The 26876-nt window shown below is 44.8% G+C and overlaps 1 protein-coding gene, 1 long non-coding RNA gene and 1 other non-coding gene across 7 annotated transcripts in view; 2 read left to right on the top strand and 1 right to left on the bottom strand.

Annotated features, from left to right (window-relative positions):
• Positions 1–26876, bottom strand: part of CLIC5 (chloride intracellular channel 5) — a 162370-nt gene that overhangs the window by 90752 nt on the left and 44742 nt on the right. The window contains exon 1 of one of the 2 annotated variants that reach the window (XM_019457316.2): positions 11777–12119. The exons of the other annotated variant lie outside the window; for it this stretch is intronic. Coding sequence (XP_019312861.1) covers positions 11777–11839 — 63 coding nt within the window. The 5' untranslated portion in view covers positions 11840–12119. Of the gene's footprint in view, positions 1–11776; positions 12120–26876 lie in introns of those variants that run through there. 2 annotated transcript variants of the gene reach the window in all.
• The window catches only part of LOC109271697 (uncharacterized), a 47531-nt gene continuing 32914 nt past the window's right edge, over positions 12260–26876 (top strand). For 2 of the 4 annotated variants that reach the window (XR_008423071.1, XR_008423073.1), the window contains exons 1-5: positions 12260–12360; positions 14163–14312; positions 18669–18890; positions 21002–21097; positions 21264–21343. This is a non-coding gene — a long non-coding RNA (uncharacterized LOC109271697). The remainder of the gene's footprint in view (positions 12361–14162; positions 14313–18668; positions 18891–21001; positions 21098–21263; positions 21344–26876) is intronic. The other 2 variants (XR_008423074.1, XR_008423072.1) reach the window with 1 other exon arrangement.
• LOC128777874 (U6 spliceosomal RNA) lies at positions 14896–15003 on the top strand. Its single transcript, XR_008423188.1, has one exon. It is a non-coding gene; the product is annotated as a U6 spliceosomal RNA (small nuclear RNA).

The following is a 26876-nucleotide window of genomic DNA, read 5'->3' as shown; positions in this document are numbered from 1 at the left end:
GTGAGCAGGGGAGGGGGGGGGGTGGGCAGAGAGAGAGGGAGACAGAATCCGAGGCAGGCTCCAGGCTCTGAGCTGTCAGCACAGAGTCCGATGTGGGGCTCAAACTCATGAACTGTGTGTGAGATCATGACCTGAGCCGAAGTCAGATGCTTAGCTGACTAAACCACCCACTTGCCCCTGAAGCAACTTTGACATTAACTTTGTTATTTTTTTTTAAGTCTATTTATTTTTGAGAGAGAGGGAGAGAGAGAGAGAGCACTCATCAGTGATTAAAAATAATTGTGGGGGCACCTGTGTGGCTCAGTCGGTTAAGCATCTGACTCTTGACTCCAGCTCAGGTCATGATCTCAAGGTTCGTGAGTTCAAGCCCCACATCGAGCTCCGTGCTGACAGTGTGCAGCCTGCCTGAGATTCTCTCTCTCTCTCAAAAATAAATAAACTTAAGAAAGTCTTTGGGGGACAATGCCTACCATGTCCTAGCTCTGCAGCCTTGGCCAGGGGACGTTGTCTCTCTGAGCTGCAGTCTCTTCATTTGCAAACCGGGAGTCACGATCAGGATTCAGCCAATGCAAGTAAGGTATTCAGAGCAGCATACAGCCACGGCTATTATTATTCAGTCTCCAAACTGACCGTCTGGTTTCCACAACTGCAGAGAGACCCAGGGCACCAAAAGAGGACTGGAGAGTGAGGTCTGGTTTTGCTACCTCAAAGTCAAGTCCATTTCCCTTTGTCTCTCCCACGCATTGGCCCCCTGCCATCCCCCCAATCTCTTTCCTGACATCTTCTATTTCAAGCACCTTATGATCTGGGGATGGGGATGAACAGCTGGGTAAAAAACAAAAACAAAAACAAAACCCAAAACACCTGCCAATGACTGTTTTTATAGCTGCACAGTCTGTGGAGTGCATTCTAAAAGCATGGGCCACTATTTAAGATGGGGTGACCTGAGAGCAGCTGGAAGGCCCACTGCTCCCTCAGGTTTCTCTCCCGTGTCTGCATGTCACTGTGCCTTAAATGTCCACCATTAGTTTCACTTCTTTGGGATCAGGATATTCACAGGGGCCCTTGTTATGTTATAGCAATGTTCCCATAACGGACCGTGCATCCGAATCACGGGGTACTAGTGAATTATAGACGTCTGGGGCCCCATCCCCTGAAGACTCTGGCTCCTAACTTTGGGCTAGAATTTGGAAAGTGTCCTAGGTGGTTCTCGTGATCTTACAGGACTGGGAAACCCTGTCCTGGTGGGGACTGGTCAGTTCTGGAATCAGGATCTCCAGGTTTCTCCCTCGGCTTGTGCAGAACAACACAGCACGTAGACCCCGGCAAGCACCTCGTCTGTGACAAAGCTTAAATCTCTTCCTTCCTCAAAGGGGCTACAGGTGAGGATAGAATCAGAGAAGAGACTCAAAAAAGCATAAAAAACTACTAAGACACATAAGGAACCATTTTCAGGGAGTATGGGAAAGAAGGTCGGGAAATGGAATGCTGGCTTGTTCTGGACAGTCTTCAATATGAAGCTGAAGCACCTGAACTTGATCTAGCAGGTAGAGGAGAGGGTGTGATAAAGGGAGTATCTGAGGAAGATTAAGCTAATGGCATTAAACCTGGAGGACAGGAGGGGCGAGAGGCCGCAGGCAGGATGCCCTGACAGGGGTGATGAGGTAATACGGTGGCAAGAAACAAGGAAATAAATCATTTCTATGGTAGATAATGACTTGTGGTTCACCAACCTGTTCCCCCTCTTCCTGGGAACACAGCTAGATGATACTTGAGTTCTGGACTATGGAAAGTGGGTGACAGTGACGTGGCCACTTGCGGTCAGGGACCACGCACACCTTCCAGGGGATCCTCCTCCTGCCGTCTCCCCCTGTGCTGGCAAACGTGGAGTCCAGACAGAGGAGCCGGCAGCCCTAGGGGGTGCCCTAGGAGCAGAGTGGAAGGAACCCGAGTAGGGAAAACCATTCACTAAACACTGCACCGAGCTGTTAGGGCCCACGCTGACCAATAAGATACCTCTCACACTCCAACAGGGAAAAAACGCTGGCTTGCAAAAGTGATTCGTGTTTCTTACTTGTCCCTTGTAGTATCCTGCCAAACAGGTCAGCTCTCTGGTAGGCTCACTCAGTACCCAAACGAGGAGAGGTCTCGTAGCTTTGCCCACGTGGCTCCCCTGTGCCAGAGTCCTGTGGTCAAGCCCTGCCCAGAACTCTTTATCCACCCAGGAAAACTCTGAGGCATTGGTGATACATCACCACAGGCGTGTGGCTCCTTTGGTTTCTCAGGCAGATTATAAAGACACTGTGGATCCTAGATTTTACAATAATGACTACAGAATGCCACAGCACCCAAATGTGAGCAAACGAACTGCCTGCCGCCCACCTGCTGTAGCGCCCGGGCCTCTGTTCGCCGTCAGCACCGGGCAGCAGAGGCGTGCGGGTTCGGAAGAGGGGAGCCTTGAGCTGAATCGAGAAAACTGGCTCTGTTGCCATGACAACCTCCCAAATTGGATTTTTAAGAGATAGTAACGGACACCGAGGTTTTCCCTTCCTCTTCCTTCTAGGTAATGGGCTCCCAGTTGGACTCCATTCACTATAGGCCCTTCCCTCCCTCACCTCGGGAGTCCTCTCTCCAGCCTGATGCTGTCGCTCTCCTCCTTACCAGAGGATAATGATTAACGAGCATGGATAACCTCCTCTTAAGGACCACAGAGGTTGTTACCCGGGGGGGGGGGGGGGGGGGGGGGGGTGGAGTGACCAGCACAAGGCCTGTGACACCGTGAAGACCGCCGGAGTTTTAAACACATCTCCTCGGATGCGACAGGGCCAGGCAGGCCAGCTTCAGATGATTAAGCGCTTCCCTCCCCACCAGCAGGTGCTTCCACAGGCAACGTTCTACATTGTAAAAATGCTCCAAATTGCTCGGCCTGCCATCAGCGGTGCCTCAAAATCCGACCCTAACTTATGTTTCTGTCGCCTTCCTGCTTCTCTTCTCATTCTCTTTGCCACAGCCACAGGGCACTCAGTTCTTCGGGGACACCCTGCTGTTTCCTGCCTCTGAGCCACGTTCCCATAGTGCCCTTCATCCAGGGCGGCTCATTCATTTCCTCCGTCTCTGCTCCTTCCTCACCTTTGCCGGCTTCTCTGGGGCCTCACTCCTCCCCCTCAGGTGGGCATTTCCTGAGCACAGTCCCTATTTCTTTACTCCTCACGCTCCTTCCTCCTCCTCTGCGGAACTTAGTCCTTCAGCTGCAGCTCTGAGCAGAAATCCAACCCCCCACCCCTCACCCCGGCCTTCCGGTCATTCTGAGTTCGGGCTTTCCAGCCCTCTGTTGGACATCTGCACTTGACTGACCTGCCATTGCCTCAAACAAAACCCTTCTAGCACTAGAAGATTATTCGCATTAGCAACCACTCCTGTCCTCGCCGCTCTATGGTAGACTCATAGGGTTTCGGGGCTAAAAAGAACTGTAAAACTCAAGCCCAATTAGTTTATCTGCACTCAGTCCATTTACAACATCTTAGACAATCATGAACAAGCCCATCAATGATGTCACCATCCCAAATATGGAAACCTGTGTCTCAGGAGGTGAATATAGCAACCTAAAACGTTATACTGTGAATTTATCTGCTAAGAGGGGGTCAGAGCAAAGGACTTCCAAGAGGTTTCTCCAAGTCAGAAGTTCTACCACTTTATGATCTCGTATCCCATGTTACAGAAGAGGAAATTTGGCCTTAAAGACACTCACACACCTAACATGTGGCCAATCGGATTTGGAGTCCAGGGCTTCTTACTTTTGAGTTCATTCAACTGCCGACCACATCATGCGATACGGCATATGAGCCTTTCCAAGCAGGCACCGAATTAAGGTCCTATCCTGTGCAGAAACTTCTGGTTGCTTCCCACTTACTTATGATGGAGCAAAAAACATTTACCGGCCACTCACAACCCTTCCCACTGTTAGGTTTTTTCTACCTTATTTCCAACTGCACCCCTCCTCATAGGCCATTCTCTTCAGACAATCTTATATACCCCCTGGGCCCTAATATCCTCACCGCATTCTGTTGCTGGACCTGACCTGGTTGCCACTCCATGAATCCTAACGATTCTTCGAAGCACAACTCAGGTCCCACTCCCCCCAAATTACACCTGGAAACATCATTCAGGACATGCTGGTCCCTATACCTGCACCCATCATTTCATTTCCTGTCATTCATGAGGCACTGATGCTTGCTTGAAGTTTTACTCCTCAGCTGCAAACTCAAGGACTCCTAAGACCCTGTCTTCCTTGCTCTCCAGCAGCCCCTCTTGAGTTTCCATAGAGCCTGGCACAGAATAGGCAGCTTCATAAGCATGTTGGGTAACTGGTTGATTGGTTAGTTGGTTGACTGACTGTTTTCAATCCCTTAACTCCAAAAGTTCCAAAAGTTCTTTATCTCACGAATATCTCCTTCATGTCTACCTTTTAAAATTACTGGTCACTCCCGGGGCGCCTGGATGACTCAGCTGGTTACACGTCCGACTTTGGCTCAGGCCACGATCTCACGCTTCATGGGTTCGAGCCCCGCTCTGGACTCTGTGCTGACCCCTCAGAGCCTGGAGCCTGCTTCGGATTCTGTGTCTCACTCTCTCTCTGCCTCTCCCCCCCTCCCTCTCTTTCAAAAATAAACAAACTTAAATAAATAAATAAATAAATAAATAAACAAAATTACTGGTCACTCCGATGTCATAACACAATATTACAGACAATAAAAGCAAGTTACAAAAGAAAGGTCAAATGGATTCCTTTCCTCCCTTTCCCGGTTTATTTGTGCTCAATCCAGGGTGATGCACGCTAGTAAGAGTACTTGCCTCAGTCTCGTCCACCCTGCGAAATGCACGCTTCAAGCAGGGGCTGGACTTCACGTCGCCCTTTGGATGCCACTCCTTGTACAGCTCTATTTACCCATGGTCTGGGCTAGTGGCTCTCAGTCTTCGATAAATCTCAGAATCACCCAGGGATAGCTTCTTAAGGAGACAGATGCCTGGGCCTTACCCAAATCCTCCTAAATGGGGATTTCTGAAGAAAGGGCACGAGCAAGCCGGTGTATAGAAGCTTTGCAGTGCCTTTCGCACATCCCCAAACCGAGCGCCACTGGCCCAGCTATTGTTCACCGTGAGGGCTACGACACATGCAGTTCAAAGAATCTTCCCACGGAAGCAGAGCGAGAGGGTGCTGGTAGAAGTTAAAACTCCATTTCTTCTTCCCAGAAAAGATTCATTTAGTTTCTGACAACAGGCTCTCTATCTTATTTATCCTGAAAGAATTTCCCATCTCAGAACTAAGCTATTACTTCACTACATGTATGTGTTTCCAAAGTAGATTCTCCATCAGGGAGCTGGCAGACAGATTTCCCCGTGGTTGGAGCTGACCCCTCAGAATGTAAGCAGAGTCAGGTCTAGGATGCCCTGGGTAGACAGAGAATCTTTTGATCACTGACCCACATCTTCAGGAAAGCCACGCTTACCCACTTTGCTCCTTCACGATTTCTAGTCCTCCAGCCTTGATGACAAAGACAGATAAGGATGTCTCCTGGGTAATAATTTTTAAAAATACCAGATATCGAGAGTCTATTACGTCGCTTGTATTGTGCAGATAGATAATACACGTAGACACGCGTGTATATTTTCTAGAAGAGCAGCTATGGCTACTCAGAGCTGGAAGGTTGCTGGGGTGGAGGGGGGGGTCCTCCTGAAACCAAAGGTCAGAGACTCTAGAGCCTTCTTTCTCATCCTAAGGGTTAAAGGTATAGGCATGTTCCCGGTGAGCCAAAGCCCAGTGACCGGAAAGAGAATGACGCCCCTAAAATAACATCCCCACAAGAGGCCTGTGATGCCCCCATCCCCCCCTCGGCGCACCCCCCCGCCAAGGGTTTGATGCATCCTGACCCAGCCCCCAGGGCTAACGTGGGAGTTCCCTTGGATGAGGGAGCAACTGATGGGGAGGAATCAACTTCCACTGAGCTCCAGAAGCCCAACCACTGGTGAGGGATCTGCACACACCCTGTGGCCAGGCCAACCACATAACTGCAGACAGCGGCCTCTGGGGACACAGAGCAGCACTTCACAGAGGCAATCAGATCCAGTGACGTTTGTACCCAGCTCCAGCAGCAAGGCAGAAGCAGGTAGGACTGAGTCTGTGGCTTCTCGGATACACCAGGGTAGGAGAGCTCATGGGCTTGGCTTCTCACCAAGGACGCTGTAGCGGAAGAAGCTACGTTTTTGCCCCAATTCACGCACAGCTCATTCAATGCTCACACCAACTCTACAAAATATGTACTACCTTCATCAGTATTGCCCTGGTTAAAACAAAACAAAACAAGAACAACAACAAAAAACAAAACAAACAAAAAAACAACTGTGGCACAGGGAGCCACAGCCTGTCCTAGCCGGCATGGCTGGGAGCCCACGGCCTGACCCCAAAGCCAGCAATTCCTCCAACACACCTCCTGCCGCCACCAACAGGGGCCCAGCACCTGGCAACTCAAAAGGAATCAAGATGAAAAGGTTTTTACCTGACTGTCAAAATTGATGGAGTCTTTGCCCTGGGAGGGGCGGAGCTGCGGGGAAGGGAGGGGAGCCAGGCAACCTAGAAAAACAACGCAAGCGGGCAGGGAGGCAGGAGCTGAATGGACTTCGCTTCTGCAGACCCACAGCCCTCACCCCCACCATCTGCCACGGGGCCTGAGGCATACGCCAGTTGACCTCTGACCCTAGCACTCCCATGGATGCGTTTCCGGAAAAGATGTACTCATGGACACAGCAGGGCAGGTGAATGTGTGCACTGGATTATTGACCTCAGACCCAAACCTGGAGTAGCGGAAAAGAAAAACAGCTGCTTAAGAAGATGAAGGGGATGTCAAAACCTAATGATCCCCTGCTCAGGCAAGGTGCCCAAGGTGACCGGGCAGCCAGTGGGCCGCAGAGATCTGAGAGGGAATGTCACAACATGTGATCCTGTCTGTTCTGGAAGTCAGATGACTGTACTATGGGTTACCATGACTTGACTTGTGCTCTGCACCACTGTCAAGAGCCTTCTGGATCACTCAATAAATAAAACAACTAGTCATTTCCATCAGACAATCAGCAGGATGCCGTTTTATTTCCCCCACGCTGAACTGAGGCTTATTTGACTAGACCCCATGCACTGATTGTTCTGGAGTCCTGTGGAGAGGGCTTTATAGTCCGTCAGCATCTGTTAACCGAGCGCAGATTGGGTGCGAGCTCTCTATCAACATCACTCCTGATCACGATGCCCTGAGGCTGTTACAAATTCTGGACATTAATCCGCACTTGTGAGGCCACCTATTTCAGAGTGACAAAAGCTGCCTGCAGTCAAACTTGCCTCTGATCATGACTCAGTGACTCTGTACCAAAGCTGCACCCTGGACTCGCCTGGGGGTGGGGGTAAAAATACTGCTTCTGGGTCCCACGCCCCTACAGAGACATCCATGTAATTGACCAGGGAGTAGCCTGGCATAGGGAGTTTTTACAGCTTCCCAAACAACCTGAATATGTAGCCAAAGTTGAGAACCACCAGTCTCTATTGAAATTCACCGCCCTGGCACCAAGAGACATTTGTAGCAAATTGGTCTAACCACCTTAGTGGTTTTCTACTTTTGGGGGTCTAAGGATGAGACTAGGTGAGAAGGCATCAATGCAGATGGGAGGAATGTCTTGATCTAACCTACTCAGCACATCCTGTGTTTGTTTTCCCAGAACCACTTTCTGTTTTGCTTTTACTTCCTTGCTCTTTCTTCGTTCTATAAACCACACTCACTGCCACTGTCAATTTAACCTGCTGTCTTCCTTATGATCAAAGTCCAAGCTGTGTGTGATCTCATTTAGTCTTGAAATAGCCCTGCAAGTGAGGAAGCAGCCAAGCTTTTGTTCCTTAAGGCAAATCAGGGGCCTGCAGATCAGGAAAGGTTTTATCTGACATGGAATTCATATCATTATTTTACTTATGTGTGTTTATAGCCCTTTTCATTTACGAAGTGCTTTCACCTATTTGCTCCTGTGGAGTCCTCACAGCAAGTCTGTGGTGAAAGTATTTTCATAACCGAGTGGCCACACATCTTGATCTACCCCGAACAATTCTTGTCCTAGCCCAATTATTCATAGCACCCCCTTTCACTCTCCAACCAAGTGTCTTTGTCGGAACAATACATGATACGATCACCTTATTTATGACCATCCTCTTGTTTTTAAAAGAGGCTACTAAGGCTCGTAGAAGTTAAGGAATTTGGAGGCTCCTGGGTGGCGCAGTTGGTTAAGCATCCGACTTTGGCTCAGGTCATAATCTCACGGTTCTTGGGTTCAAGCCCCGCATCGGGCTCTGTGCTGACAGCTCAGAGCCTGGAGCCTGCTTCCAATTCTGTGTCTCACTCTCTCTCTGCCCACCACCCCCCGCTCCCGTCATGCTCTGTCTCTCTCAAAATAAATAAATAAACATTAAAAAAAAAAAAAGAAGTTAAGGAATTTGTTCAGTCATCAGCCAATTAAAAGCAAAACAAGACTCGATCTCATGTCCTGTCTCTCCAAACCTCTGTCCCGCCCATGGGGATTATGAAACATTAGATCAGAGCTGATTTACTCAAAGCTTTCTTATTGTTGAAGAAATTAAAAGTGTGAGGGAGATAATCTCCTAAAAGTCACTACTACAATGTTCTCTGCAAGGAGTACAGAGCAAGGAGAGCAAACTCCTTGGCTGCATTCTATGACTACATTAGAATGCATTAGTTAAGTATCAATGAATTGTCCTCTTGGATGGCCCTCAAGAGCTTAACTCAGCAAAACCAGGTACAAGGCCTAACATGGGTATTTGGAAAAGAAAGAGAAATTCAGAGTCCAAACTGCTACATAGGAGGCCTGGATCTGAATGTGACCAGGCGTGTTCAACCATAAAACAGGTGGAATCATCATTCTTACTTCCCTGGGTTGTTACACAGAAAGCAAACTGTGGCTCACTGAGTGCTCTCACAGCAGCTAAGTCTCACGAGGTCCCCGTGAGTCACTTTTTTTTCGTTCTCTTCATTTTTCACGCGAGGGAACCAAGGCTCATAAACAGGATGCTGGGGATCCAACAGGATAAGGTATTTGAATGTGCTTCATAAATCCTAAAATGCTACCATTTATTATTATTATCATCATCATCATTATTATTATTATTATCAGCAGCAGTAATAGTTAACAGATGATAATCAGTTGATGTGGGCTAGAATCATGTGTCCTTGAAACTCCCTGGGCGACCCAGGTTTTGAATGATGCACCCAGTGGACAGGCCCGGTGGAGAGAAGGTCCCTTCCAGAAAGTTGTTGAAGATGACACATAGGATTCTGGGTGGGCCCCAGCCTGACCGAGAGGCTTCCTAGAAACCAACCTATCCTGCCTTGCTGGAAGGACCTCAGGCACCGGACACCCTCCACAAGAAGGCCTTTCTTCATAAGAATCACAGAGCTCAGAGAAATGTCAATTCTGTAAATTGATTCTGGAACTCAGGACATTGTTTCCCTAAAATAAAACCAATCATCACCTGGACAGGATCTTGATTTCACAATCATTTTTCAGCCTTTGCTGCTCCCTATAAATGATAACTACAAACCAGAATTGCAAAAAAGAAGGGGGAAAAATCAAGAGCTTTCCTGATTTTTTTTTTCTCCCATCAGTCCGGTTTTTGAGCTAATCATGAAGGCCTGCCTGGTTCTCATGGATTGCCTTCCTTTAGGGGCAAAACAAATAACAACACAGGCATTTTAGAATTCTTTTGGGGGCACTGAGGGCTGTGCAGTGAGCTTTTTGTATACGTGGAAAAAACCTTCAAAGCTGCCAACACGAAGTTCCCAAGGTGCAGGCAGAATTGGTCTCCGTGCCTAGTAGTGGGTCAAAGGGCTCCTCTGACTCTAAAGAGTCAATTTGTGTTTCAAATAGCTTTCAGGAACTTGACACTATGAAACTACCTGCTCCCAGGAAATCTGAGAAAGTCCTAGAATAGCTTTCTTCAGGGAGAGCCGTGAGCCTCCTGGCTTTGTTAAAGCTCTCCCTGTTCATTCCCTTCCCTAGGCCACAGGATTGGATGGTGAGGTTCAGGGCGCCCGCTCCTGGCCCTTGGTCCAACAGGGCCCAGCTCTGGAGAGGACGCGACCTCTTTCGCTATCTGGGTCTGCCAAAGGACCTGGTAATCCTGCCCAGAGGGGACCCAGATACCAAATGAGGGAGACAGAAGCCACACCTGAGGGGAGACAAACAGGTTCAGCAAAGCAAATGACAGGCATAATTTCTATGGATTATTTTGAAAAATAAACCCAAAGAAGGTAACACCTAGCCAAAAAATATTTAACAGACCTTTGTGGTACGCTAGGGCCAACTGGGGAGGACCACTTACCAAGTCGTAACCTGATGGAGGTTTGGGGATTGTTCTGTTCGGTTTTAGGCATCAAAAGATACCAAAGACCAAAGGGTTGCTGTCAAGGTTTATGCAGATCTTATCCTTTTTTGGTGAAAATCTCTCATCAGCTTGGAGATAAGGGCAATTTGCTCAAAACAATATCTTTCCCATCGCAGATATATAGGTCTTTTCAATTCAGCGGGGAGACTCCTGAAAGGCACCAAGGAACTCTCCTCTCCTCACTCACCTGTGCCTTTCCTGGGAAACTTTGCATTTGAAGGCTATTTCCCGCGCCCCTCCCTCCCCCCCGCCTTGGCTCTCACGCCGCCAGCGCACTCCCCTCCCCCCAAGCCTGGCGACTCTCCCCGCACCGCCCAGGAGGCCGCTCTCCGGCCGCCTCAGGTTTCCCGGCTTCTGCGGTGAGCCCGCCACAGCCAGGACTGATCAAATGTTTCTTTCTTACACCGCACCACCCGCGGACCGGGAAACGCCGCCTCCTCCGCCTCCATGCTTTGCCTCCTACAGGTTGCAAATGAAATACAGCCGTTTGGAGGGTAGATTGTTTCTGCCCAGGGAGCGAGGCGACTGAAGTCAGTTTGTGCACTGTGCCCCTCCATCCCAGCCTGCCCCAAGTTGACCGGGGGTTTTTTTGTAGTTGTTGTTGGTTTTCTTTGTTTGTTTGTTTGCCAAACCTTGGCATTTCCTGATACTCCCCTGCAGAACCATGATTATGACAATAATAGTAATGTTGGCCAATGGAGTGTTTGTTTTCTGCTTTGCAGGTCACAAAGCAAGAAACACCTTTGTTTCCTTTGCTTTTTTTTTTTTTTTTTTAGTAGCTCTCAGCAAAAGAGAGAAAAGACATTTGAAGAACTGTTATTTTTATTTTGCCAAAGATAATTGTCCGGATCGGCAATGTTTCCTTTTCTTCCCTTCCCTCTCTTAGCCCTCTCTCCCACCCAATTTTAGAGGCACGCTCACGGCTCCAGGCAGGTTCCGGCCACCTCCTTATACCTTGAGATGGCCCTTAAGGACTAGCCAGAATCGCACCGGGCAGGGACCTGTAGCGGCGACCCGCTTGCTCTACAGCGGATCTGACAAACGGCCGGCCAACTCTCCAAGAAGACAGCCACCTGCAAGATTGCACCTGACTCCACAGCAGCCGGGAGCCCCGAAGCGAGGCTCTCTGGCTCGCAGGAAGGCCACCCAAGGGATCGCTGGGGCTGGGTTGTCCTCCCTGGGGAGGGTCCAGCGTCCCGGCTCTGTCCGCGCCCAGGCACGTGAGCCCGCGCAGCCGGGAGCCCGACTGCAGGCGCGACAGGTGCGGCGGGCGCAGGGACGCCGACCTACCTTCACGAAGAGTTCGATCTCGGGGTCCCTGTCGTCCCCGTTAGCTGTCGCCGAGTCCGTCATGCCGTCGGCGCCCGGGGCCAGCGTCCCGGGGCGGGGAGGCGCCACCTCTGCGGCGCCTGAGCCAGCGCTCTGCGCTCCTGCTCCTGCTCTGCGGGGCCCTCCTTGAGAGCGGCTATTATTATTATTATTATTATCGGATCTATTTCTCAAGCCGGGAACCGCAGTGTCTGACAGATCAAATGTCCCGAGAGATCACATGCAAAGGAGGAGAGGGGAAAGGTGGGTTCAAGGATGGCAGCAGGTCCCCGGAGCAACAAGTGCCGGGCTGCAGGGAGGTGTCACAGGATCCGCTCCAGTCAGCGATCCCCGCGTCGCCGCCAACGCGCCCAAAATAGCCGGAGGCCGCGGGGCGGGGTCAGCCCGGGCGGGGCTGGGCGGGAGGGGCGCCCGGCGAGCGCGGCCTCTGCCCTGGCCCCGGCCCCCGCCCCCTGCCCCGCCGCCCCGGCCCCGCTGGACCGGAGGCAGTCGCGGCCGACCCGGGCTGGCACCGCCTACGAGGCCCCGGGGACCTTATGGGAAAGGTAAAGGGAGGGAGAGGGAGTCCAAGCGAACGGGAAAAGAGAGGGGAGAAAAGATGGCTTTAAGTCTTATGTGTCATTAACGATGCTTTAGCTCGTCCAAGTTACTCGATTATTGGCGTTACCCACTCGGAAAGCCCCTTCCTGCCTTAGCCGTGCTCAGAGTGGGGAGGAGCTGTGGAGAGGGGGCAAGGAAAGAAAGGACCCCTATGAGGAGCCATCCTGGAGCTGGGCAAATGGGGTAGGACATGGGGTGGGGGTGGGCAGGGCTCATGTCTAAGGTAGAGGGGTGAGCCAACCTGGTCAGGGGCAGCCGGAGCCGAGCACCCGCGTCTTGCTGATCTTCTAGGCATACTTTTTTTCCCACTTTCTTCTCTTGTCTCTTCTTTTCATTCCTTTCTTTCCTAGTCAAATTTCGTTCTCTGTTTTGTAGTGAAGTATGATGCACATATGGAAAAATGCACGTATCACAAATGTCCAGTTCAATGAACTGAACTCACCCATGGAACGCCAGATGAAGAATTAAAATACTAACTACACCCCCAGAAGCTCCTTTTGGTCTCTCTTCTCTTCCTTTCCTCCCCCTCCACCCCTCTCTTCCGCCAGAGTAAACATTATCTTGACGTGTAACAGCACTTGTTCGGAATCTTACAGTAAATACAGTATATATACTCTTGATGTTTGGCATCTTTTGCATACCATTACGTTTGTGACATTCATCCATTCTGTTGTGTGTAGTTGTAAATCATTCATTTTCATTGCCACAACTTAACATCCGTATTTTTGGTTGATGGACATTTGCATGGTTTCCAGTTGATGACTACTGTAGATACTGCTGCTATGAACATTCTATCAAACATTCTTTGGTGATAACATGGACACTTTTCTGTTGGGTATATCCTTAGGAGTGGAATTTATAAGTTATAGCGTACAAGAATGTTCTTGAATAGACACTGCCAAAGGGGTTGTACCAATGTATGTTCCCACCTTTCATTTATTTTAAAAATAGGTACAAAATCTTTTGCATCTGAAATCTGGTCAACTTTCATTTGTTTTCTCTGCCTTCTCTCTAGCTAATCCTGTTGCTGCTCTCTCTTGCCTTGCTCACAAATAATGCATTTATTTCACAGCTTTGTAAGAAAAAGTAATCCTTTAATAATAAAAATAACTAATAATACTTGTTACGTACCAGACAAAAAAAAGCACTGGAGATCTTAACTTGTTTCATCTTTACAGTTAGTGTTATTATCCCAGTGTTCCAAAGGGGGAAACAGGTTTAAAGTATTTAAGTAACTTGCCTCTAGTCATTCAACTAGAAAATGGCAGATTTGAACGCAGAAAGACTGAGCCTCTGCTCCCAACTACTCTACTAACTGCCTCTCTCAAATTTAGTGCATGCTGGGTAAGTCATTCTGAAGAAACAAAGACACTGTCCTGGTCTGAATGGAGATTAAGTTCCATTTCAGGATAATAGTCACATGGGAGGAAGACTAAGGCTGTCACATGAATTGGGCTCCATAAATCAGCATGTAGACAGATTATTCACCACAGTGGGAGTGGGTAGACAGAAAGGCCTCATAAAGCAGAAGGCACTCCGCTGAATCTTCCTGAATGGCCAGGCACCTGACAGGCAGAGAAGATGGCAGGGTACGCTGACCACCCTTTATGGCAGGCCATTTCCCCAGAAACCACAAGTACAAATGTTCCTTTTCACTGAGGTCGCCAAGCCCAACTTGCAAGCCCTCACAATACGCTACAGCTTAATCAAGGTGAGGTCTAATTGCTCTCCTCCTCCTTGGTTTCAGGCTTACATCACCAAAGCCTTTAGAGAAACAGTCACCTTCACAGCTCGTACATTCTGAGCCAATGACTGCATACCTTCACTGCATGCTGCACAGACTCATCACTTCCTGCTCTGGACTGCAGACAATATTTGCAATAGCGATGTGGCAGAGGTAAATAAAATTATATGCGTGAAATGCCCTTGAGGGTTTTTTTTTTCTTTAGATGAAAAATGCTTTACACGTGTGATCATGTTCTTGGCTATGATCTAAACAATGTATGGTGTAACCTCCACTTTCCTGACTTCCAGCCTAGCAGAGTTGGCTTCCATTTTGTTTTCTCTAAACATCTACTGCTTACTGCTTATTGGAAATGAACCAGTTCCCTTTTAATCTCTAGATAATACCTTCCATTTGGACATCCCTACAGACAGCTGATAGTTTTGATATTCTAAATCTTCATGTTGCCACACACACACACACACACACACACACACACACAAGTCAGCGTTGGTGATGAAGTACCTTTGTGCATATTTCTAGTTTTTAAGTCCACATTCTGCTTTCACTCAAGATAAAAAAAATCTTTGTTTTGTACCCTTTAATGTCAAATCATAATTGGTTAGAGTCTATTCCAGCATTGTCCAGAGAAAAACACTTCCTTGATCATACACTACTTCTGATAATCATAGTTTCACACAGTTAGTGCAAGCTTTGGGTAACTATTTACCAGGAAAGCACTTCAAAGACATATTTAGTGCTCACTTTGGCTGCACATATACTAAAATTGGAACAGTACAGAGAAAATTAGCATGGCCCCAATGCAAGGCTAGCATGTAAGTCTGTGTAACATCCATACATTTGTATGATTATTGAAAGCAAAAATTATCACATGTCTTACGGGGTTTTAAATATATTCAGACTCAAATGATATGGCATAAAGGTGAAGGTAAAGGGATTTACATAGTGGTAAGGTTTCTTCAAGTGGCAAACTATGACCTCTAGGCAGACTGAGAAAAGTTAGGTATGTATGTCATAACCACTCCTAAAGCAACAACTATAAAAGTTATATAAAGAAATGTAGTAAAAAGCCAATAGGTAAATCAAAATGGAATGGGAAGAAATTTTCAAATAATCTAATAGGCTTGATGGGGGGACAAAGAGAACAAACATAAAACTTACTGTTAGACGGCACACCTAAATCCAACCATATGAATATTTACACTAAATAAAAATGATCTAAACACATCAATTAAAAGCTGGAGATTGTTGGATTGGATTTTAAAAGATACTCAGCTCTACAATGTTACAGAATCTCACTTCAAGCATAATGATACAGATAATTATAAGGAAAAGGATGGAAAAAAATACCATGCAAACACTAATCAAAAGAAAGTTAGTGGTTATATTCATATCTGACAAAATAGACCCCAGAACAAGGAAATTATCAGCGATAAAGTTGGATATTACACAATGATGAGTCAACCCATCAAGAAGATATAACAACTCTAAGTGTATACGTACCTAATAAAAAACTTTCAAAATACGTGAAGCAAAGCTGACAGAACTGAAGGAAGAAACAAATACACGAATATAGTTGGAGACTACAAAATTTTTTTCTTAGTAATTGATAGCACAAATAGACAAAAAAAAAATCACTAAGAATATAGAAGACTGAAACAGTACTACAACCAATTTGGCCAAATGAACTTTTATAGAATATCCCATCTAAATAACAACAGAACCGGGGCGCCTGGGTGGCTCAGTCGGTTGAGCGCCCACTTCGGCTCAGGTCACGATCTCGCGGTCCGTGAGTTCGAGCTCCGCATCGGGCCCCTGTGCTGACAGCTCAGAGCCCGGAGCCTGTTTCGGATTCTGTGTCTCCCTCTCTCTGACCCTCCCCCGTTCATGCTCTGTCTCTCTCTGTCTCAAAAATAAATAAACATTAAAAAAAAAAAATTAAAAAAAAAAATAACAACAGAACCCACACTGTTTTCAAGTACACATGGAATAGTCACCAAAATAAACCATATTCTGTATCACAAAACAAACATTACATGTAAAAGAATGAAACAATACAAATATAATCTCTGACTATAATAGAACCAATTACATCAATAAAAAATGTTTCTGGAAAACCTCTAAATATTGGGAAATAAAGCAATTCACTTTCAGAAATTCATTGGTTAATAAAGAAGCCTGAAGGATAATTATAAAATATTTTGATCCGAATGTAAAGGAACACACAATGTATCAAAATTTGTGGGATGTAGCTAAAGCAGTTCCTAGAAAGAAATTTATATTTGAAATGCTTATTTAGGAAGGGAATAAAGATCTCAAATCTAAGCGTGTACCTTAAGAAACCAGCTAACCCTAAAGCAACAAGGAATAAAATAAATATAAGAAAAAAAAATGAAATTGAAACAAGATAAAACAATGGAGAAAATCAGTGAAACCAGAAGCTAGTTCTTGTAAAAGATCAATAGAATTAATAAATTTGTCTCTGGATTTGCCAAGAGAAAAAGAGAGAAGGTGTATTTTATCAGTATCAGGTGTGAAAGACGGCTAGCAATGCAAACTTCACAATCAGGAGAAGGTAATAAAGGAACAATATAGGCAACTTTTTGCATGTAAATTAGATACTTAAATGAAAAGAACCAAATCTTAAAAGACACAAAACTCATTCAAGAAGTAGGAGATAACTCTAAACCATAAGAAACTCTTAAATACAGAGAACAAACTGAGGATTGGTGGGGACGGGAGGGGAAAATGGGTGATGGGCATTGCGGAGGGCACGTGTTGGGATGAGCCCTGGACATTGTATGTAAGTGATGAATCATGGGAATCTACTCTCGAAGCCAAGAGCACACCGTATACTCTGTATGTTAGCTAACTTGACAATAAATTATATTTAAAAATAATAATAAAAATAAATAAAATAAAAAACATTGTAATAAAAAAAAAAAAAGAAATAGGAGATAACCTGAATAGTCCCATATACACTAAAGATATTGAATTCATAGTTGAAAATCTTCCCAAAAAACCCCTACCAAAACTCAAAAAACTCCCAGGCCCAGATGTCTTTATTAATGGATTCAACCAAACCTTTAAGAAAGAAATCATAGCGATTCTTTTTTTTTTTTTTTTAATGTTTATTTATTTCTGAGAGAGACAGAGACAGAATGCAAGTGGGTTAGGGGCAGAGAGACAGGGAGACAGAACCTGAAGCAGGCTCCAGGCTCTGAGCTGTCAGCACAGAGCCCGACACGGGGCTTGAACTCACGAGCTGTGAGATCATGACCTGAGCCGAAGTCAGACGCTCAACCGACTGAGCCACCCAGGCACCCTGAAATCATAGCAATTCTACACAATCTCTTCCAGAAGTAAGAAAAGGAGGAAATAAAGATCTTGTATCCAGAATTTGTAAAGAATTTTCACAACTCAAAGATAAGAAAACAAACAACCCAATTAAAAACTGGCAAAAAGAGGGGCACCTGGGTGGCTTAGTGGGTTAAGTGTCCGACCTCAGCTCAGGTCATGATCCTGCATAGGGCTCTCTGCTGTCAGCACAGAGCCCGCTTCAGATCCTATGTCCCCCTCTGACTACCCCTCCCCCACTCACGTTCTCGCACTCTCAAAAATAAACATTAAAAAAAAGTTGTTTTTATTTGGCAAAAAGAATCTGAACAGACATATCCCCAGAGAAGACATGCCAATGGCAAATCAGCACATGAAAAGATGATAAATGTCATGATTCAGCAGAGAAATAGAAATAAATACAATGATACCACAGTATACCTATCAGAATGGTAAAAATATATACACGTGATAACCTCATGTGGTAGCAAGGATACAGAACAACTGGAATTCTTGTACATTGTCAGTGAGGAGGCAGAATTGTACAGTCATTCTGACAAAACACTTTGGCAATTCCGTGTAAAGTCAAATATATGTTAACCATAAGACTCGCTCGTCATCTCCTGGATATCATCCTAGAGAGATGAAAACTTCGGTTCTCACAAAAGCCTGTACATGAATGTGCATAGCAGAATTTATAATTGGTGCAAACTGGAGACAACCTAAATGCCCCTCGATAGCTAAATGAATAAAAAAAAAATTGTGGTACATCCATACAATGATATACCACTTAGCCATTAAAAAGAATGAATACCTCCAAAACACGGATGAATTTCAGCTGTATGTACCAAGTCAGAGAAGCCAGTCTCAAAAGATTGCATACTGAATGGTCCCACTTGTATGACATTCTGGGAAGGCAACATTATAGTGATGGAGAGCAAATCAATGGCTGACAGGATTGCAGAGGGGTGGGGGACTACCAAAGGGTAGCACAAGGGAATATTTTCAGGTGATGGAACTATTCTGTATCCTGTCCGTGGTGGTGGTTATAGATGTTTCTGCATGCATGAAAACATACAGAGCTCTAAACCAAAAAAGAGAATTTTCTGTAGGTAAATTTTTAAATGATCAAGATTCTTTTCCTTTTAATGTTTTCATTTATTTTTGACAGAGAGAGAGAGAGAGAGAGAGAGAGCATGAGCAGGGGAGGGGCAGAGAGGGGGAGACACAGAATCTGAAGCAGGCTCCAGGCTCCGAGCTGTCAGCACAGAGCCGGATGCAGGACTCGAATTCACGGACTGTGAGATCATGACCTGAGCCAAAGTAGGACGCTCAACCGACTGAGCCACCCAGCTGCCCCTAAATGATCAAGATTCTTAAAAACTGCAGAAAAAGGTAAAACTACTAGATTTTATTTTTACATCCCCTTTCCACGCATTCTTTGCTTCAAATCCTTAGTCTCAGATCTCATCTTACCATTGACTTCAGATGTATGAAACGGCTCTCTGTTCCATGAGACCTGGTGCTCCTAAGTATAGTCATTCAGTAAAATAGAAAGAACTTTCATTGAAATAAAAAATGAAACAACAAAATAAGCATATTTAGACTGAGAGCGAGTGTGTGTCTGTGGTAAAAGGACATTCAGTATGAAATAATGATGATCCTTTTAGGAAGATTTGGTAGAAATGTTCACCTTGCCCAGTGCCAGAGTAGAAGAACGTCAGTAGATATAAGCTCCAACTTTTACGTACCTAATGATATTCACTCGAACCCACTCAGTCTGCCCAGGGTAGCAGCTACTTCTGTGAGAATTAGATTGTTCCACTCTTACGTTCTTCACGGAGAATCTCTCAGACAATCCCAAGAGCTTGAGGTTCAAGCTGAGGGGACAAGTAGGTTTTGATGGCAGCTGCAGGAGCATCAATTACATCGTGTCTCTGTGAGGGGACCAGGTGGGTGTAGACAAGAGGAGGTGAGTCCTGGAGGAGTTACAATCCCATGAAGTCACTGGTTGGGCTGTGAGGGGGATTAGGGTGGGTTGCTAGTTCTATCTATCCCTTTATAAACTAATGTGCTCTTGGGCATGCCTAACATTACCAGTAATCTTTGTCCCCACCGCAGTCGGCCTACAGACTCCCGGGGAGAGCCTGGGAGTGGGCTGGACTGAAGACAGGGGTCCTTGTCAACAACCTTCACTCATCCCACTGATTCAGCCATTACTCATTCTCTCCACCAGGGTTTTGGGGAGCACTGCTCATATGCTTTCTAGAACCCTCTAAGAACACGCATTGTGCACATCACCTCCTGTTGATAAGCAGTCTTTGCTCCTGCATTATTCCTTCATGGATTGAATCAGGACTTTTCCACAAAAGTAAAGTCCCCTTGAGGACAGGAATGCACTTTTATGTCTCTTTTGCATGACCCTCAGAACATAACAGTTCCCTGCTATAAACTTTTAAACAAACAAAAACCACTTATCAAACAAACTGTTGATAATTCAAGTACAAGTGTACATGCTCAAGAAAATAGTTGTTGGTGGAATGAATTAATGAATAACTGGAACTTTCTTTCACAGCCTCCTCCTCCACTAGAGAGTCTGCCCTTACTTATATTAACTCAAAGGCTGACATCACTAAAATGGACATTACAGTGTGGAGGGTTTGTAAAGATTCTAATTTTGAAGTAAAACATGGAAAAGAGTTTGTAATAATAATAATAGTTAACATTTACCAAGGGCCCACCACGTGCCTGAAGCTCTGAATCTCTTATGAGCTCTCTTCATCTCTATAAATAACCCTGTGAGACAGGTGCTATCAGTCCCATTTCACAAATGAGGAAGCAAAGACTTAAAAAGATTAAGTAACTTGTCCAAGATGACACAGATAATAATAAACAACACAGCTGGTATTCTGACCCAGGTCTCTCCATTGTGAAAGCCCATTTTATTAACCAGCATGCTTTACTGTACGTGAGAAGCAGGATGGATTTGGAGGAGGCTGGGATGATGTTAGAGACTTAGAAATTGCTTCCTGAATTGCAGTCAGTGAATAACTGGTTTTGGATAAGAAATGGCTAGATTTGGGGATTCTAGAATCCCTCTTCACTCTGCTTAACCCAAGAGACACCAGAGACAAGCTAAAAAAAGAAGCAGGGACCAAAATGTGGTTCATGAAAAATAAAAAAATACAGAGCCCCTAGAGAAAGGAAAGCTGTGGGAGACAAGAGGCCAGGGAAAAGTGATCTGAGGTCATGTTCTGTTGCATCACCATGAATTTTTGGCAAGATTTATTGCTCTGGTAATTGTCTCACTTAATGGCAAAGTTCATACTTTAGTCACAGCAAGATCACATTAAAATACAACTATTACATAAGTATATTTTTAAAAACCTTGGGCCAGATCCAGGATAAATACATAATTCAAAATACATAATTAATAATAATTCAAATACATCATTTGTAACAAAATCCCCAAAATATGTTGACCCATATTACTTTTATACACACAGCTAATTTTCTTTTGGCCAACAAGCCCATCTTGACAATTGATGAGAGATCAAAAAAGGGCATGGTGTTAAAGAGGACCCAGGCTGGAGAGAAGCAAGGTAAGGAATCTTGTGGTGTGGAAGTCAGCTTGTCCATGGGTGGGAGCAGAATGAATTGAGGGAAGTGGGAAAATGCCCATGACCAAGCAGATTAGAATTCTGAAAGGAAAAGTGAAGAGTTGTTATAATGATTGACAACTAGAATCCATTTGCCCTTTTGTTAAAGGAACCCTGAACTTTCTTTGGAATCTGCACCTGTTCCATTCACAGCCCATTAGCTTCAAGCGGAGCTTCCTGATTGGGCAGGTAACTTGGATTGGCCAATGGGAGCATTGACTCCCTGTGAGCACTATGATTCGTCCAAAATGGACACATGATCAACTTGGGGCCAATTTTCTGTTTTTAAAATGGAAAAAAAAAAAAGGTCTTCTAATAGACTTGCAAAGCAAGCTACTTAGTGTTGCGTTCATGACATTCTCATTTACAGTGTAGTTTGTGAAGAATCATGTTTTAAAACTGTAATTATGTTCTCTAGTTAAGAGAACATAGTTAACTAGTTAACTAGCAAAGCTAGTTAAGGCTGTTTCTTTGTAACTCTTAGAAGACGTTATATGAATCCTCATTACGACATAGTAAAAACAGCTCAGACTTTGCTCAGATTTGGGGCTTTTGTCAGAAATGTGCCTAAGAGTCAGTCTTTCCTTCTGTTGGACTTACGGAGAAACTAGGATATGGTCCTGGAGCTGCCTGTGCTATGTAGCCACTGCTAAGACAGTATAATTGAGAGTAAAGCCAACAGAGAGAAAATGAGGGCCAAAAGCTGGAGAAGGGAAACCCAAGTTCTGATGTCTTGTTTGAGTGACTAGATGAGTGACTTGTTGAGTGACTAGTGGTCCACATGATAGAAAAAAGATTTCAGGGCTCTTGTAAGGTGGATAGGAGTCAACAGCACAGTGATGCCTTTTTAAAAAGGAGGCTGCATCCTAAGATGAATAAGTCATAGTTTTAAAGTTCCAGACCCTCTATATAGGCACTATTTAGTCTTTCCAGGCTTGTAAGCCAAAATACAAAATGAAAGTGAAAATACGTCCAGAAATTGGCAGAGTTGCAGAGAAGCTCCGTGTGTCAATTTAAAGCAATAAGACAAATGATACAATCATAAAATTATGACTCCATGCATCAATCTTATTTTTCAACAGAGAATGTCTTATACAGTGAAAAGAGCACAGGGCTTGGATCCAAAAGTTCCAAACTCAAGACTTGGCTTCTGTCACTTTCTAGCCTTATGCCTTGATGATCAACCCTCCCAAACCTCAATTTCTTTTATTTTGTTCTTTTTCCAAACCTCAATTTCTTTTTCTGTAAATGGAGGTAACTGTACCTTCCCTGAAGTTAATGTAAAGTTTAAATAATATTATTTATGAATACGTGTAATTCATGCAGCATGTTGACTATCCCATAAAGAAAGAACAAAAGAGCTGCCTCTCCACAAATGCATAGAAGACAGCACTGTGTTTCAGAGGTAGTTTCTCACTTAATCCCTCACTCCAACCCTATTCAAGAGGTAGCTACTATCATGGCTCCATTGTGCAGAAGAGAAAACTGATACACACAGATTAGTTAGTAAGCATAGCTAACCAGAAAACTCTAGAGCTGGGATTTTAACCCCAAGACACTGACTCCCAAGTGTCTGCTTTTATGACCTCAATGAATGAGGACTATTTAGTATTATTTTATTATTAATGAATTAAATAAATGAATAAAAAGAAAGAGAGAGAGAGAGAGAGACAAAAGGCTCCAAGTGAAAGCTGAAGGTCAGCTACTGGAACATTCAAATGACAAAATAAGAAATGCCCCCAGGTAAAGAATGGAATATATACCCTGTCGTCATTACTCTGACCACGCTGGATGGCCTCCCTCCTTTATCTGACTGTCTCCCTCTTCTAATGTCAGCTCTTCAAGCTACATAAGGAATTATTTCCAGAATGGCATAGAATATTTTTGAGAACCTTGCAAATTCCTTCTTGGAAATGGGTAGAATTGATCTAACCAAATTGTTTTTTTTTAAAGTTTATTTATTTATTGGGGGGTGAGGGGAAAAAATATATATATGTATATACACACACATATATATGTATATATTCACACATATATATATATATATATATATGCAGAGAGAGAGAGAGAGAGAGAGAGAATCCCAAGCAGACTCCACACTGTCAGCCAACGTGGAGTTGGATGCAGGGCTCAAACTCAAAAACCGTAAGACCATGACCTGAGCCAAAATCAAGAGTTGGACGCTTGGGGCGCCTGGGTGGCTCAGTCGGGTGAGTGCCCGACTTCGGCTCAGGTCATGATCTCTCGGTCTGTGAGTTTGAGCCCCGCATCGGGCTCTGTGCTGACAGCTCAGAGTCTGGAGCTTGTTTCGGATTCTGTGTCTCCCTCTCTCTGACCCTCCCCTGTTCATGCTGTGTCTCTCCCTGTCTCAAAAATAAATAAAACGTTAAAAAAAATAAAAAAAAGAGTTGGATGCTTAACCAACTGAACCACTTAGACGTCCCACCAAATTGTTATTTTAAAAATAACCTATCCTAAAGGTAGGGGCAGTTATATATGTCCATTGCACCTCTAGAAGTCTAAAAACATATCTCTATTTGAGTCTTTTTTTTTCTTTCCATTTATTTCCTTGTATACATATGTCTCCTTATTTTAGGATCTCAGAGAGACAGAATACAACATTTCTATGCCTTATTAGTTGGTCATAACTAGGCAGATACAGAAGAAATTTATCTCGGCAGCACTGTAACAAGTGGCTCTCTTTAATCTACATTCAGGAAAAAAGCTTTGATTCTATTTTTTGTCATATATTTTTCCCAACTGTGCAATCTTTTATGATCTCCCAGGAAGATTAGCCTTACTGCCGCAAAGCTTGATGGACAGAAAATCAGAGGCTTGTCTAGAATTGTTTCAATTTCCTTCTCCTGGAGAGAAAGCAGAAAGCACCTCAAATATCTCATTTTGGCTAACTTCAGCCAAGCATACCTTGGTTGTGTTCTATGCCAGGCACTGTTCTCAGTGCTGGGGAATACATGTGTGAGTGAGCCCTAGCCTCTGTTGCAAGGAGCTCACAGTGCCTACAACAGAGGGGTGCTCCCGCTCTTCGCCCCATTTCTAGCTGAGGAGGTGCAACGTGTTTGTAAAAACACAGAATCGAAATAAGCCTAACAGTATTGAGAAAAGATGCTCGTTGCCAAAATTTTCGTAACCAGAGTAGGAGATAGATGTACACTTGGGTCCACACCAGCTGCCTCCCAAATGAGTCCTCTCCCACCAAGTCAGCGATGGTCAGAGGTAATTCATCATTTCCACGTCATGTTTCTGTTGACCACCTGTTACACACCAAATATTCTTGGAGACACTGAGTGTATCTTGGGGAATAAAACACTTGTGGATAGCCCTTGCTTGGTGGGCCTTGCAATACAGGGTAGGAGATAGGACAAACATGTGAACAAATAAATAGATGCATACTTATAAAATGTGATAGATACTTTCTGGGAATCTGGGTTTCAATGCTAAAGAATCACAGTGGAAGATGAGGGAACCCCGCTTAGGCCATGCATGGGGAAAGCTTATCTAAGGAAGTGACATTTAAGCCCAGACCTAAAAGATAAAAAGGGGCTGGTCATTTGAAGACAGAAGGGAAAAGAGAAGTGAACAGCATGTGTGAGGGGCCCTAAGGTAGGATAAAGTATTTCATGCTTGAGAAACTAAAGATCTAGCTTGAATTCCTCCATGTATCCCTTTAGGGGTCCATGCCGTGGGGTCCCAGATTTACCTTTTCCTACATAATTATATGGACAAACTTTTGGAATATTAATACCCTCTTGGAGAAAATGTGCCCAGAGGCTTTCATTCAGTGAAAAAGTTATATCTTAAAGAAATAATGGTGGCACCACTGAATATACGCTGAGTTGGTAGCAAATCATGCTCTCCCTTGCTCTCTAATGCTTCAGAATTTCTTTAGTTAAATACACTTTGGAAAGGGTTGCAATTCACACTTGTACAAAGACAGACATCAACCTAAGACTCCTTTGCAATATATGCTTTTCACTTCAGTGTCCCTCACGCTTTGGTTTTGCTCACTGGCTGCATCTACGACAGGCAAAGACATTTGCAGGATGGCAAAACCCACTCCCAAAGGCTGAGGTTTTATCTAAGTCATTTTATGATAGAAGATTGCATTGAAATCCATTCAATTCCGTTAAAATTCATTCTTTTTTTTACCTTGCTTTTTTGGAATCTTGTAAACACAACCATTGTCACTTTTTCCTCTCTTGAGAAATTAAATCCCAGGATGATAAAAGCTGAACATGGAGTCCATCATTTGTCTCCCTTCGACACATCACAGGGTAATTCCATCAGTAGACATTAGGCTTAATGACCTTAATGAAGCCTCCCTATGTTAGGGCCCAGAGGGTCAAACTGCTGACCTAAGCTCTGCCTTACTCACGGCACCAGCTCTCTAGTCAAAGTCCTTATATTAAAGGGCAGAGGATACAGAACAGCCTTGCCAAAGTGGTCTGGCCAAGTTCTCAAGTCAAAGCCAACTCCTCTGCTCCCTCCCTCTGGTTATAGAGATGCATGTGTGCCCATCATGTGGGTGCTGACTAGCCAAGACCCCTTGCCCTTGTGCCGAGAGATCACTTGGCAGTCAGAGTGTCCATTCTCTTTTTATCCCTCGTATCTCATACCAAGTAGGCACTCAGTGGGCATTTATTCCATAAGTGGGTTGAATAAATGAGCGAATCAACTTGAGTATAGTTCACACACACTTGACAACTGTTTACATGGAGGCCTACAAAGTGTAGGCTTTCTGTCTGGCATCTTCAAACAATCTTAGCATTTGCATGAAACTTCTAGAAATATTTCTTATTTAATGATTGTCATAGCCATAAAAAGTAGAACAGATATTTTTCTTGTTACCCCCATGTTAACAAGATCAGGGAACTCAGATTCAGAGAGGAGGAATAACTTGTCCCAGTCCTCTGCACTGAAAAGTGGCAGTGCCCGCACGGGCTTCTGTGACTCTCTGATGTACCTTGATGCCTTTATACGGTACATTGTCTCTCCTTGAAAGCTAGGCTCTGGGTCATTCAAGCTGACAAATATTATACAGGAAACTAACTCATGCTGATAAAGGGCTAAAAGAGACCCTCTCCCCAATCTTGTTGCTCAGGGGAACCCATCTTGTCACAAAGAAGAGTGTCCTTGGCTTTGACCTTGCAGCCCATATCAGTGAATCCATTTTCCTTCCACCATAACAAGCCAGCTGCTTCTGGGATGTGAAATGAATCTCTGCGAAGGACACTCTAACAACTGATGGGTGAGTAGCTCATCCTCACTCAACAGTAAGAATGCACTGCTGGGCTCCCCTGCTCCTGTTAACATCAAAAGGACTTCAAGGATCTGGGCCACACAAATCCATCCAGATCTGCAGTTGTGATGGGCCCTCGAAGGGACAATAAACTGACGTTGATGTTGTGCCTGGTTATGAGTTACTTATGGGTAAGGCTCATGAAGACCCCTGCCTTGAAATCCAATGCCATCCAGAATTCATTCCTTCATTCCCAGATTGTAACTTTTAGCCTTCATCTGTTCCCTGAGAGCCTCATCCCAATATGTAACTATTTGAGGAATATACCCCTTGGGTGTTTCCTCAAGGACAACATTTCCAAAATGCCACACTAATAACTTTCTTCCCAACATCCTCTCCTTACCCTGTATTTTCTTTCCCGGTCAGTGACACCGTCATCTCTCCAGTCACCCAAACCAAAACCAA

Source organism: Panthera pardus, unplaced genomic scaffold (genome assembly GCF_024362965.1).
Source record: "Panthera pardus isolate Hobbes unplaced genomic scaffold, ASM2436296v1 HiC_scaffold_17, whole genome shotgun sequence".
Lineage (NCBI taxonomy): Eukaryota > Metazoa > Chordata > Mammalia > Carnivora > Felidae > Panthera > Panthera pardus.
Note: the sequence above shows the minus strand (reverse complement) of the source record. Positions and strands in the feature narration are given on the sequence as shown.